At 35.2% G+C, this 16,201-nt stretch overlaps 1 protein-coding gene across 3 annotated transcripts in view; it reads right to left on the bottom strand.

Moving 5' to 3' along the window:
* Window positions 1-16,201, bottom strand: part of rasgrp4 (RAS guanyl releasing protein 4) — a 58,231-nt gene that overhangs the window by 40,075 nt on the left and 1,955 nt on the right. For all 3 annotated transcript variants that reach the window (XM_061972364.1, XM_061972365.1, XM_061972363.1), the window contains exon 2: window positions 6,493-6,668. In XM_061972364.1, coding sequence (XP_061828348.1) covers window positions 6,493-6,668 — 176 coding nt within the window. The remainder of the gene's footprint in view (window positions 1-6,492; window positions 6,669-16,201) is intronic.

A 16,201-nucleotide genomic window follows, 5' to 3' on the forward strand; every position in this document is an offset into this window, starting at 1 on the left:
TGTGTGTATATATATATTTATATATATATATATATATATTTTTTATATATATATATATATATATATATGAGCCTTCAAAAAGTAGAAATATGAATATACATATATATGTATGTATAAATATATATATACCGGTATATATATACATACAGTACATATATTTTATATTTATATTGTGTATATATATGTATATAAATACATATATATTTATATATATGTGTGTATATATACAGATGTGTATTTATACATATATATTTTATATATATATATATACATATGTATACATATATATATATTTTATATATATATGTATACATACATATATGTATATATACGTATATATTTATATACATATATATACATAAATGTGTATATATATACATAAATGTGTGTATATGTATTTATACATAAATGTGTGTGTGTGTATATATATATATATATATATATATATATATATATATACACACACATATATACAGTGTATACACATACAAGTATATGATATACAAATAATCAAATAGACTATCATATAGTGTATGTCCTAACATGCAGTAAACTTCAGTAAAGTTGTGTATAAACACCATGCAATTTTCATCCCATTATTGTTTACATCAGCAACTTATGTTCAACGTTTACAAAAAAGTCAACAACGTGAAGACAGCCAGGAATCCAAATAAACGTTGACGATGCAGCACATGAACAACATTGACCGGTCTAGAACTTCTGAGTTTGGAGGGCAAAGCATGGACTCATTAAGCACTCCATTTAAACGATGACATGAACCTACACTCTTAGAAATAAGGGTTCTAAAAGGGTTCTTCTACAAGGGCTGAGGTTCTAACTGGAACCATTTGCTTCTGAAAAACCCTTTCCCGAAGAAAGGGTTTTTCAAGGGTTCTTGGTAACGCTAATGGTTCCAGTAAGAACCATTTTGATCCAGAGAACCCTTTAAAACCCCTTTTCTGAATAATTGATTTAAAAGGGTTCTCACTAACACTAAGGGTTCCAGTAAGAACTATTTTGATCCAGAGAACCGTTTTTGGAAGAAAGAGTTCTTCAGGGATTGTTGAAAGCATGGGTAAGATCCTGTGTCACCAGGGACATACTTCCTGATAACATTTGCCAATAATGGTGCCTATCTTTAAATAAATGTTTTTCTCATTAAAATGTTTTGAATGTTTGTTCAATGTCAACATGATAAATGACCACAATATAATATGAACTAAACTGATCTGTAGAATACAATATGGTTCTTTATAGAACCCTCAGAAGACAAGACGGTTATCGGTGAAAACCTTTGAAAAGGGATGCTTTTAGAACCCCCTGCGTCAGGTCTAGATGAAACCCTTGAAACATGAAAGAGTTCTTTGTGGAACTCCCTGTGTGGGTTCTAGATGAAACCCTTGAAACCTGAAAGGGTTCTTAGTGGAACTCCCTGCATGGGTTCTAGATGAAACCCTTGACAAACGAAAGGGTTCTTAGTGGAACTCCCTGTGTGGGTTCTAGATGAAACCCTTGAAATACAAAAGGGTTCTTAGTGGAACTCCCTGCGTGGGTTCTAGATGAAAGTCTTGAAATACAAAAGGGTTCTTAGTGGAACTCCCTGTGGGTTCTAGATGAAACCCTTGAAATACGAAAGGGTTCTTAGTGGAACTCCCTGTGTGGGTTCTAGATGAAACCCTTGAAACATGAAAGGGTTCTTAGTGGAACTCCCTGCGTGGGTTCTTTGTAGAACCTCTCATGGGGGGTTCTGGGTGGAACCTTACACACACAGTTCTAGGTAGAACCCTCCGAAAGGGTTCCAGGTGGAACCTTTATAAAAAGGTTCTACCTGGAGCCAAAAAGGGTTCTCCTATGAGGACGAGCCGAAGAACCTTATATGGTTCTACTTAGCACTTTTATTTCTAAGAGTGTAGCTAAAGAAGTTGTGTGGCTTGCTACATTTTTTCCCAACGGCCTGTAATTCTTCCTGTTTTCTTTTTTTGATTTCTTCCTTACGCTGCATTTTGAGAGCTGCCCGACCTAAATTCACCCAACACCCGACGTCCTCCCAGACCTTGATGCAACTATCTCTCGGAACAACTCGTTGTTGTTCACACTAATGCCATGTCTGAAACAGTTGAAATGTCGGGGTGTTTTCATCCATTTATTCCACGACACAATATTAGCAAGTCAAGGGCGGTCACGTCATGTTCTTGCCGTCAATGCGAGTGAGAAGGGCGGTCGCGGCACTTGCCTTGGTTAAATTCCAACCCTGCTTTAGGCCCCACCCATTAAGCATTGTTTAGAGGCGCTCTACTTCCTGAACCCTGACAATGTTCATGGCTTTGCTGACACCACATTGCACAACTGTGTCACTTGTCATGCAAAAATCGCCCCAAAATGATAGTTACATAAAGAAAAGGTAAAAATAAATATTTTTTATATGAATTTTTTTTCTCATTCTCCTTTTATTGACAACCAGCATCAGACATTCCTATCCATGACATCATATTCACATACTTAATATATCTATTGTCTGCCCTAAATGTCAAAATATATATTTTTGTTTATATCCCAACCATACAACCCACCCCCGAAAAAAGAAAGAAACAGCAGAAAAACTAAATACCAGTATTTGCAAATACATCAATTAAATAAAGAAAAAATAAATAATATGTTATTTATAATAATAATCAGAAAGAATATAAAAATATATATATAAAAGTTAAAGTACCTATGATTGTCACACACACACGAGGTGTGGCGAAATTATTCTCTGCATCTGACCCATCGCCCTTGATCACCCCCTGGGAGGTGAGGGGAGCAGTGAGTAGCAGCGGTGGCCGCGCCCGTGAAACATTTTTGGTGATTTAACCCCCAATTCCAACCTTTGATGCTGAGTGCCAAGCAGGGAGGTAATGGCTCCCATTTTTATAGTCTTTGGTATGACTCGGCCGGGGTTTGAACTCACAACCTACCCATCTTCGGGCGGACACTCTAACCACAAGGCCACTGAGTAGGTAGTATACACATAAAGGGAGTAATCTTTTTTTTATTTTTATTTTTTTTAATGTTTTAAGCAGTACAATCAGTCAGGCTTATGGGGCGTGACATAATTGACCCAGTTTTCCCAGTATGAAGTAAATTTCTCCAATTTATAATGAATAAATAAATTGTTTTGATATGATATTGAATAAATGTATAAATAAAACAAAATATATAATCCATAAATAATATATAATAGTTTATTCAATAAATAAATAATGTATTGATTATTAATAATACATGGATGTGTTATAATTGAGTATTATTTATTTAATATTGTTTTAGATTATTGGTAAAGCAAATTTAAATGACATGATATAACAATTTCGATTTTAATTCCCGCCCCCCCCCCCAAAAAAAAAAACAATTGTAACCTAATCATTTAGGATATGCATTATTTATTCATGTACTATAATATTTAGATATGTCAAGCAAAAATATATAATATTGTGCCTAGGGCTGCAACAACTAAACGATTAAAATTGATTATAAAAATAGTTGCCGATTATTTTAGTCATTGATTCGTTGGATCTATGCTATGCGCATGCGCTGAGGCAATTTATTATTATTATATTTTTTTAATAAACCTTTATTTATAAACTGCAACATGTACAAACAGCTGATAAACAATAATCAAAATAAGTATGGTGCCAGTATGCTGTTTTTCCCCCCCAATAAAATACTGGAAAGGATAGTAGTTGTATAGAATGTAGTTTGTCTCTTTTATCCGATTATTAATCGATTAATCGAAGTAATAATCGACAGATTAATCGATTATCAAATTAATCGTTAGTTGCAGCCCTAATTGTGTCTATGTTTAATGATGTTTATTGTACTGCGGCACTGGTGGAGAACAGCATTTAATTTTCTTGTGTATAAACTGGGAACATGGCAAATAAAGGAATCTGAATGTAATGAATATTACTAATTGTAATTTGTTATATAATGTTTCAATAATTTATCCCTTTTTGAAGAAGGGATTTTGCATCCAGCAGTGAATAATGCATAGAAGTATATGTGACTAATCATGTACAGTACAAGTAGTTATTCACTTCCAATGCAAGCTTTTTCATGTTTCCGTTTTATTGCAACATTTTACTTGGACTGCTTTTTATATTTAAGTGTAAAAAAAACAAGAAAATATATGTTTAAAATAGAAGTTTTCATGACAGCAAAGTTGTCTTAAATCAGTGCTTCTGTGTGTGGCGACATCATCAGGTGTAATTGTGAGTAAAATTATCCTTGATTTCACTGTCAAAAAGATTTTAAAAAGCCTGTAGATTTTACGGTAAAAAACTGGAATTTTACTGTAAAAATAAGAGTTTTTCAATTTAGTGCGCATTCACAGCTTGTCACTTTATGGTTTGGTCAGGCTTTTTAATTGTACAAAATGTTGCTGGCTCCTGAAAATTGTATAAATTATTGATTTAAGTATTATTTTCTTAATTGTTTAATTATATTATTAAATGATTATTTGTTAGTTACTAAATATTACTTTAAAACAAATTATACTATCTTATTATTAATAAATTATATTAATTAATTGCATTATGGTATCAGTAATTTTAATACATTATTTGTTAGTAACTCATTTATTACATTATGAATTATACAATTATGCTAATTGTACATGAATGAATTGCATCATTATGTTATCAATTATATTATTTGTTCATTACTAAAATATTTTATAATGAATTATATTATCATAGTATTGATTTTTATATGAATTAATTCCAGTATAATATCACTAAATTAAATTAATTTTGTATTTGTTATTAAATTATTACATTATTAATTAATATACAATTATGTTGGTTAATTGTATTTGATTTGCATAATTATTTTATCAATAATTACTCCAATAATTGTTTGTCAATACAATGCTTTCTGCCCGAGTGCAGCTCCCGCAACCCTGAAAGGGACAAGCGGTAGGAAATGGATGGATTATTTATTCACTAAAATATAACTTTGTAATTAATTATACTAACATATTATTGCATTAGGATATTATTCATGAATATACTATTATTAGATTATTTTTATTGACTAGTTTATTACATCATGAATGATCATACAATTATGCTAATTGTTTATGAGTGAATTTCATCATCCATCCATCCATTTTCTACCGCTTGTCCCTTTTGGAACTACTAAAATAATGTATATTTAATTGTACTATCATAGTATTGATTGTTATATGAATTAATTGCAGTATAATATCACTAAATTGTATAATTTTTGTATTTGTTATTAGATTATTACATTATTAATTAATATACAAATATGTTAGTTAATTGTATTTGAATTGCATTATTATTTTATCAATAATTATACTAATTGTTTGTCAATACCCCGCCTGGGATAGGCTCCAGTCCCCCGCAGCCCTGAAAGGGACAAGCAGTAGAAAATGGATGGATTATTTATTCACTAAAATATTACTTTATAATTATTTATACTAACTTATTATTATTATTAATGAATGATACTATTATTAAATAATTTTTATTGGCTAAATTATTCCTTATTAATTAATCATACAATTATGGTAGTTGTTCATGGTTGAATTGAATTATTGTATTAGCAATTCATTATATTAATACATTTTAATTTCAATAAATCATAATTATGAGATACAAGTCATAAATATGAGATAAAAAGTCAAAATTATGAAATAAAAAAGTTAACATTTTCCAATAAAAAGTCATAAATATGAAATAAAAGTTAAATATGAGATAAAAAGTTGAAATGATGAAATAAAAAACTTTAAATTTAGCAATAAAATGTCATAATTATGAGATAAAAGACAAATATTAGATAAGAAAATCCAAAGTGAGGTGGCAGTCTACTTCAAATGAAGCGGTGGGCCACTTTAAAGGACATAGCAGGCCACTTAAACGTCATTGCAATTAATTATATTAATACATTTTCATTTCTAAATGTTTTCATAATTAATTATACTATTATATTAATAATACAATTAATTAATTTGTATATTATCAATTGGCATTATTTGTTCATTCCTAAATGATTACATTATTCATTAATTATATTAATTATCACTTGAATTAATGGCATTGTCGTAGTTAACTGGTGATTATAGTGTTTTTAATCTTTATAATAAGTATATTAGTAATGCTTTTTTCAACAAACAGACACAAAGTGTTTTACAGACACACACTCTTTCACATGCAACAATGTTTAGCACACACACACACACACACACACGTGGTGTTTTTAAACTTGAAACTGACAGGAATTGAACTTTCGCACATAAGATTTTTTGGGGGGTTTTTTTTACATGAAAGGCGGGGAAACCTCAAATGTCCCTTTTTAAGTTCACCGACAGTTTGCTGGCGTCTGCTTGCTGTCACAAGTGTGATGTTTGCTTTCTGCAGCAACATTGCCATTGCATAAGAGCCCCCCCCCCCCCCCTCCCCCTCATTTACATAATGCGTGCAAACTGACCGAAGCAGTTGAGGCAGCGTAGTATGAGCTCATCCAGGCTGGCGGCGCTGGCGCTGGGCACGTTGGGGGGCCCCTGCAGGGCCCGGGTGATGTCCTGAGGACTGGGACACGTGTTCCGCCTCCTCTGGACCTGCTTCCTGCTCTGCGGCGCGTTGGGACTCTCGCAGTTTGGCTTCCTGACAGCGCAGAAGTAGAACACCATGTGGTTAGGTCAGCCTGCGCTCACAACTGATATATTCTCTCAATGTTTACATAGGTCCCTTTATTAGGCACACCTGTCCCCTGTGTGACACTGAGAAGCCATCGTTCCTTCACATGAAGGTGTGTGGCCACACCTGCCCTGTGCAAACATGGCTGCCCATTTTGCATTATGTTAACAATTAAACATTACATGAGTTGTTATACTATAGTGTCAATTTATAAAATTATGTCATTAATTATTTATATTATTGAATTCCTAAATAATTACATTGATTAATTATATGAATGGTTTTATAGTATAAATTAAATATATTACTATTTAATTACTTATACTATCCTAATTTAAAAAAAGAATTAATTCCATTATTAAATGATCAATAAATGTATCATTGATAAATCATTTAATTATTCAGTTATTACTTTATAATTATTTATACCATCATATAAACAATTATTTATGAACTGAATTAATTGTATCATGATATAATAATAAATGATGTGTTAATTCCTATAGTATTTCATTATCAATTATTTTATACACTTGCGTTAATATTTAATTATATATGAATTATTGCATTATTATATTGGCAATTCATTATATTATTACTACTATATGAATTGCAAAAGTACATAACACAAATAATTAAATGTGTATATTATCAACTATAATATTAATACATTATTTGTTCATTCCTAAATCATTACATTATTAATCGTACAATTATGTTACATATTTTAGCAATTATATTATTACTACATTTTTATTAATTGCCAATTATTTAATTATACTATTACATTAACGACCGTCCATCCATTTTCTACCGCTTGTCCCATTCGGGACCGGTTATAATACAAATAATGACATTTTTATATTTAATACATTATTTAATAATTCCTAAATAATTACATTAATTACAATATTAACAACTAGAATAATTCTGCGGATCTTTTGATTGGGCTGTTATCTGTGCTGTGGACCTCTGGCCCAGGTTTGATTGAAAAAATAGGAAAAAAAAAACTAGCATAAATGTTAACATGCTCACATTAGCTTGCTATAATAGGAGCAGTTAGTTAAGTAAAAGTTAAAGTACCAATGATAGTCACACACACACACTAGGTGTGGTGAAATGTGTCCTCTGCATTTGACCCATCCCTTTGTTCACCCCCTGGGAGGTGAGGGGAGCAGTGGGCAGCAGCGGTGGCCGCGCCCGGGAATCATTTTTGGTGATTTAACCCCCAATTCCAACCCTTGATGCTGAGTGCCAAGCAGGGAGGTGATGGGTCCCATTTGTATAGTCTTTGGTATGACTCGGTCGGGGTTTGAACTAACAACCTACCCATCTCAGGGCGGACACTCTAACCACTAGGCCACTGAGTAAGTGGTGACATGTGAATTTTAGGTGTAAATGGTAGGGGTGTAACGGTATTTGTATTGTATTGAACCGTTTCGGTACGGGGGTTCGGTTCGGAGGTGTACCGAACGAGTTTCCACACGGACATATTAAGTAGCGTAACGCACGTTGTGTAAACAATGCACACCGAGGCACAACACACGGCATGCTAGCAGCTAACGGGCTACGATAGACTGACCATACGTCCTCTTTTCACCGGACATGTCCTCTTTTGCGGAGCTGTCCGGGCGGAGTTTCTTAAATGCCTCTAATGTCCGGCTTTTTGAGTTAGGGTTGCGTGTATTTTCAATGTACGTTCAGGGTTAAGAAGGGGTTAAAAACAAAACAAATTGTGCGCGCAGCAGCATTGGTGAGGGAGGGGCAGAGACAGAGAGAGAGAGAGAGTTATGACAAACGCGCATGCGTCGCCAGGCTCTGCTTTTTATCCATAGATTTATCACATTTTATTTTTTATCTATAGCAAGGGTGTCAAAAGTGTGCCCCGGAGGCCATTTGCGGCCCACAGCTAATGTTTTAAAGACCCACAGCACATTCTAAAAATACTATTAAAATAAACAAAAACATAACAAAAGTGAAATAAAAAAACTTAAAGGTTAAATGTAATTTAGAAAAAGTTGCAATGTTGACTAATAAAACAAAGCTGGTTTTTTTTTCTTTCAAAGTGTCATTGCTCAAAACATAATATTGAATCAAAATCAATGTTATTATGAATTATTGACCTATCCAAGGTTCCCATTACTTCACATCAAATATTCCACTAAGAAAAATATTTTTGGTGGAATATTTTGCAAATTTGGTAAATAAATAACAAAAAAAATTATATATTGTTGTTTTCTTACTGTACCGAAAATGAACCGAACCGTGACCTCTAAACCGAGGTACGTACCGAACCAAAATTTTTGTGTACCGTTACACCCCTAGTAAATGGTCAAAATGAGCTAAAATGCTAGCATGCTAATGTTTATCGGGCACACCTGTCCCTGATAATATCTTTTTAGTGACACTGAGAAGCCATCATTCCTTCACACAAAAATGGTGGTAAGCTACATTTGTAGCCACGGCTGCTATTTTGTGTTGACAGCCCTTTGAGACACTTGTGATTTAGGGCTATATAAATAAACATTGATTGATATAGTGCCCGTGTTCCTAATCAAGTGTCCACATGTCCTCTTACATGTGTCGGACATGTTTGAAATTGGTAGCAACATTGTGTGTGCGTGTGTGTGTGTGTGTGTGTGTGTGTGTGTGTGTGTGTGTGTGTGTGTGTGTGTGTGTGTGCAATGCTACCACGCTGTCGCCAATATTGTGACATTACCAGGAAACTCTGCGAGTTCAGAGAAGTGACACCGAGTTCCCTGAATGGCCAGACCTACATCCCCTTCTCTTAACCTGTGTGTGTGTGCGTGCGTGTGCGTGTGCGTGTGTGTGAAGGGGCGCTTACACAGGCGTCTCACGCACAATTACACAAGTACTGAACTATCACAACTTCCCAGTGTTATGGAAACAATGGTTATGGTTAAAGGCCTGTTTATTGACCACTAACTTGACTTTTATCGCCTGCGTTCCTTCAAAAAGTGTCAAAAGGCGCACGTTCCATCCTCACCAACTTCATTTTGCACATCAAAGATGCAAAATTGCAATCCACATAGAGTGTGATATCTAATAAATAACATGTTTATTGACCATGAGATGAATTATACTCATTAAAATGCTTCAAAGGTGACTTGTAATGTGTATATATGTCCACCAGAGGGCGCTATCTGTTCCCATTCAAAGCATGCAGCAAAAATTATTCACCGTTTACCGATTTTTGCAAGGTTGACAGGGTTTAAAAACAACAAAAGATGTTAAAGGGTGATGGGTCAAATGCAGAGAATAATTTGGCCACACCTCATGTGTGTGTGACAATCATTGTTACTTGAACTTTACATGTCAGACTCAAGTTGAGGGTCAAAAGTGTGTCATGTTAGCTGTAGGTATTGCGCAATGTCCCTAGCAAATACAAACCCCGTTTCCATATGAGTTGGGAAATTGTGTTAGATGTAAATATAAACGGAATACAATGATTTGCAAATCCTTTTCAACCCATATTCAGTTGAATGCACTACAAAGACAAGATATTTGATGTTCAAACTCAAACTTAATTTTTTTTTTTGCAAATAATAATCAACTTAGAATTTCATGGCTGCAACATGTGCCAAAGTAGTTGGGAAAGGGCATGTTCACCACTGTGTTACATGGCCTTTCCTTTTAACAACACTCAGTAAACGTTTGGGAACTGAGGAGACACATTTTTTAAGCTTCTCAGGTGGAATTCTTTCCCATTCTTGCTTGATGTACAGCTTAAGTTGTTCAACAGTCCGGGGGTCTCCGTTGTGGTATTTTAGGCTTCATAATGCACCACACATTTTCAATGGGAGACAGGTCTGGACTACAGGCAGGCCAGTCTAGTACCCGCACTTTTTTACTATGAAGCCACGTTGATGTAACACGTGGCTTGGCATTGTCTTGCTGAAATAAGCAGGGGCGTCCATGGTAACGTTGCTTGGATGGCAACATTTGTTGCTCCAAAACCTGTATGTACCTTTCAGCATTAATGGTGCCTTCACAGATGTGTAAGTTACCCATGTCTTGGGCACTAATACACCCCCATACCATCACAGATGCTGGCTTTTCAAATTTGCGACTATCCGGATGGTTCTTTTCCTCTTTGGTCCGGAGGACACGACGTCCACAATTTCCAAAAACAATTTGAAATGTGGACTCGACAGACCACAGAACACTTTTCCACTTTGTATCAGTCCATCTTAGATGAGCTCAGGCCCAGCGAAGCTGACAGCGTTTCTGGGTGTTGTTGATAAACGGTTTTCGCCTTGCATAGGAGAGTTTTAACTTGCACTTACAGATGTAGCGACCAACTGTAGTTACTGACAGTGGGTTTCTGAAGTGTTCCTGAGCCCATGTGGTGATATCCTTTACACACTAATGTCGCTTGTTGATGCAGTACAGCCTGAGGGATCGAAGGTCACGGGCTTAGCTGCTTACGTGCAGTGATTTCTCCAGAATCTCTGAACCCTTTGATGATATTACGGACCGTAGATGGTGAAATCCCTAAATTATAGCTGGTTGAGAAAGGTTTTTCTTAAACTGTTCAACAATTTGCACACGCATTTGTTGACAAAGTGGTGACCCTCGCCCCATCCTTGTTTGTGAATGACTGAGCATTTCATGGAATCTACTTTTATACCCAATCATGGCACCCACCTGTTCCCAATTAGCCTGCACACCTGTGGGATGTTCCAAATAAGTGTTTGATGAGCATTCCTCAACTTTATCAGTATTTATTGCCACCTTTCCCAACTTCTTTGTCACGTGTTGCTGGCATCAAATTCTAAAGTTAATGATTATTTGCAACAAAAAAAAAAGTTTATCAGTTTGGACATCAAATATGTTGTCTTTGTAGTGCATTCAACTGAATATGGGTTGAAAAGGATTTGCAAATCATTGTATTCCGTTTATATTTACATCTAACACAATTTCCCAACTCATATGGAAACGGGGTATGTAAACACATTCATAAAAAGTCAATGTCAGTAATGATTTGTTATGAAACTAAATACAAACTCCTTTTTATTGAGGGCCACATTGCAATTGCAATCATAGGGCCGCTTGAAAAAAAATATATACATGTTTAATAGCCTTGTTACATTATTTGTATGGACTACTGTTTTGGATTATTCTTTGCCAAATGAGGTGGCAGACCAGATACATTGATGTGGTGGGCCACATAAAATGGTGTGGCTGGCCACATAATGGATGTGTTGGGCCGCATAAAATAATTTGAAAGACAAGAAAAAATTTTGTGGCGGTCCGGATAAAATACTGTGACGGACAACACAAAATAATCTGGTGGGCCGTATAAAATAAAGTGACAGTCAACATAAAATGATTTGGCGGGCCGGATAAAATAATGTGACAGACAACATAATATGATGTGGCGGGCTGCATAAATAATGTGACAGACAACATAAAATGATGTGGTCGGCCGGATAAAATAATGTGACAAACAACATAAAATTATGTGGTGGGCCACATTAAATAATGTGACGGACAAAATAATACGATGTGGCGGGCCGAATAAAATAATGTGACAGACAACATAATATGATGTGGTGGGCCACATTAAATAATGTGATAGACAACATAATATGATGTGGCGGGCCACATAAATAATGTGACAGATAACATAATATGATGTTGCAAGCCACATTAAATAATGTGACAGACAACATAACATGACTTGGCGGGCCACATTAAAATAATGTGACAGACAACATAATATGAGGTTGTGGGCCACATTAAATAATGTGACAGATAACATAATATGATGTTGCAAGCCACATTAAATAATGTGACAGACAACATAATATGAGGTGGCGGGCCACATTAAATAATGTGACAGATAACATAATATGATGTTGCAAGCCACATTAAATAATGTGACAGACAACATAATATGATGTGGTGGGCCACTTTTAATAATGTGACAGACAACATAAAATGGTGTGGTGGGCCACATTAAATAATGTGACAGACAACATAAAATGCTGTGGCAGGCCACATTTAATAATGTGATAGACAATATAAAATGGTGTGGCAGGCCACATAAAGTAATGTGACAGACAAAATAAAATAATGTGGCGGATCAGACAACATAAAATGACTTGGTGGGCGACGTTAAATGAGGTGGCAGGACATATGAAATACCATGTAGGAACACAAAAAATGATGAGGCGGGCCACGTAAAAATAAACTAGATAAAATGAAGTGGTGGGCCACATGAAATGACATGGTGGGCCACGTGAAATGACATGGTGCGCAACATGAAATGAGATGGTGGGCCACATGAAATGACATGGTGGGCCACATGAAATGACATGGTGGGCTACATGAAATGACATGGTGGGCCACATGAAATGAGATGGTGGGCCACATGAATTGACATGGTGGGCTACATGAAATGAGATGGTGGGCCACTTGAAATGATATGGTGGGCCACATGAAATGACATGGTGGGCCACATGAAATGAGATGGTGGGCCACCTGAAATGACATGGTGGGCTACATGAAATGACATGGTGGGCTACGTGAAATGAGATGGTGGGCCACATGAATTGACATGGTGGGCTACATGAAATGAGATGGTGGGCCACATGAAATGACATGGTGGGCCACATGAAATGAGATGGTGGGCCACCTGAAATGACATGGTGGGCTACATGAAATGACATGGTGGGCTACGTGAAATGAGATGGTGGGCCACATGAATTGACATGGTGGGCCACATGAAATGACAATGTGGGGCACTTGAAATGAGATGGTTGCCCCCAGGGTTTGAGTGTGACAGGTGTGAGAGAGCCAGTCACGTCCTCTCAAACATTGATGATAAGATTGTGTGGAATCATTTGGTCACATATAGTAAATATTTCAATTAGTACAATTATTATATTATATTATATTACTATATTAAATTATATTATATTTTATTATACTATTATATTATCTGATCTTCCTCCTGTTGTATGAGTCAATTTGATCAACTATAAGCATTATTTTCTTCTCTGTGTCAACAAAATCATTTCATTTGTCATCTGTATTGAGGAACTGTGTGATGATGTAGACTTGTTGTCTGTGTGTGTGTGTTGTAGTTGTGTGCGTGTTGTGTTGTTTTGTGTGTGTGTGTGCACAACAAAGTGGTCTTTCCTCTTTCTTGGTCTTGACTCTATTGGAGTCACAAAGCTGCTTCCCCCTTTTCTATCCCCTTTGGACCCCCCGCCCCCCTCTCCCCATCGCCAGGCCCCCCCCCCCCCCCCCCCACCCCCCACGTTCCCAGCCAGACCCATAATCCCCCCCCCCCCCCTCCTCCCCCCGCTTCCACAGGCCAGAGGATATGCAAATTCCTCTCTTTCTTCCCTTAATTGATTAATTGAAGTCCTGTTAAAGGGTGAGATTGTGTGCCCCCCTTCCCCCTTGCCCCCCTTCTTCTCAGCCTTTCATCACACACCTTCTGGCCTGGTACAGACACAACATATTCCATATTTCATATTTATACTGCAGTACTTCCTCTTAATTGTGTTGACTCATGAAATGATTACTTCTTTATAGTAATAGTTCATCAATAATCATATGATCAATGTTATTCGTGTGACATTATTATATTAATAATAAACTGATTGCATTATTATGTTAACAATTATATTATAAATATGATATTAATAAATTATTTGTTGATTCTTAAGTCATAACATTGTTGATTAATTATACTACTATAATCAATAAATATATGAATTAAATTCTTTGTTATATTATCAAGTATTCATATGTTAAGTATTTGTTGATTACTAATGTATCACTTCATATTAATTATGCTATAAATTGATGATTATGATATTAATTAACTGCATTATTATGCTATCAATTAATTGTATTTTTAAACAATGTCTTGATTGCTAAAATATTACTTTATTATTAATTATACTATCATGTTAATAATTATGAAATTAATTGCATCTTGAATTACATGATTAATAAATTATTAGTTACTAAATTATTGATTTTTTTTAATTAATCATGCAATTGTGTTAATTATATATGAGTTGATTGATTGATTGATTGATTATTATATAAGCAATTCATTACGTTATTAATACATTTGTTCATTCCTAAATTTTTACTTTAATTCAACTATTAAATTAATAGTTATAAAATTAAGTAATCTTATAATGATAGTATTTTATGATCAATTTTTTTATTTACTAAATTATTACATTATTAGTGCTAACAATTATTTCCATTTGAATGAATTGTATTCTTGTAATAGCAATTAGTACCAATAATAAATGATTGCAAATTCATAAATAATCACACTATTCAATATACTATTATACAATAATTCAAAATGATGTGCATTATTATTATGAAATCATTATATTGTTACTATTAATACATTATGTTAATGACTAAATGATCACATTATTAGAAGAAGACACTATCCATCAGAGAGATAATGATGTGGCAAAGCAGTGAAGTTGTCACGTTGTGTAAATGGTAAATAAAAAGAGAATACAATGATTTGCAAATCCTTTTCAACGTATATTCAATTGAATAGACTGCAAAGACAACATATTTCATGTTCACACCGAGAAACTTTGTTATGTTTTGCAAATATTAGCTCATTTGGAATTTGATGCCTGCAACATGTTTTAAAAAAGCTGGCACAAGTGGCAAAAAAGACTGAGAAAGTTGAGGAATGCTCATCAAAGACTTATTTGGAACATCCCACAGGTGAACACGCTAATTGGGAACAGGTGGGTGCCATGATTGGGTATAAAAGCAGCTTCCATGAAATGCTCAGTCATTCACAAACAAGGATGGGGCGAGGGTCACCACTTTGTCAACAAATGCCTGAGCAAATTGTTGAACAGTTTAAGAACAACATTTTGTCAAGGTTCTGTGATATCATCAAAAGGTTCAGAGAATCTGGAGAAATCACTGCATTGAGTGCCAGTGACCTTCGATCCCTCAGGCGGTACTGCATCAAAAAGCGACATCAGTGTGTAAAGGATATCACCACATGGGCTCAGGAACACTTCATAAAACCACTGTCAGTAACGACAGTTGGTTGCTACATCTGTAAGTGCAAGTTAAAACTCTACCATTTATCAACAACACCCAGAAACGCTTCGCTGGGCCCAAGTTCATCTAAGATGGACTGATACAAAGTGGAAAAGAACCATCCGGATTGTTATAGGCGTAAAGTTGAAAAGCCAGCATGTGTGATGGTATGGGGGTGTATTAGTGCCTAAGAGATGGGTAACTTACACATCTGTGAAGGCGCCATTAATGCTGAAAGGTACATACAGGTTTTGGAGCAACATATGTTGCCATCCAAGCAACGGTATCATGGACGCCCCTGCTTATTTTAGCAAGGCACTGCCAAGCCACGTGTTACAACAGCATGGCTTCATGGTAAAAGAGTGCGGGTATTAGACTGGCCTGCCTGTTGTCCAGACCTGTCTCCCATTAAAAATGTGTGG

The sequence above is a fragment of the Nerophis lumbriciformis genome, linkage group LG17, assembly GCF_033978685.3.
Source record: "Nerophis lumbriciformis linkage group LG17, RoL_Nlum_v2.1, whole genome shotgun sequence".
Taxonomy (NCBI): domain Eukaryota; kingdom Metazoa; phylum Chordata; class Actinopteri; order Syngnathiformes; family Syngnathidae; genus Nerophis; species Nerophis lumbriciformis.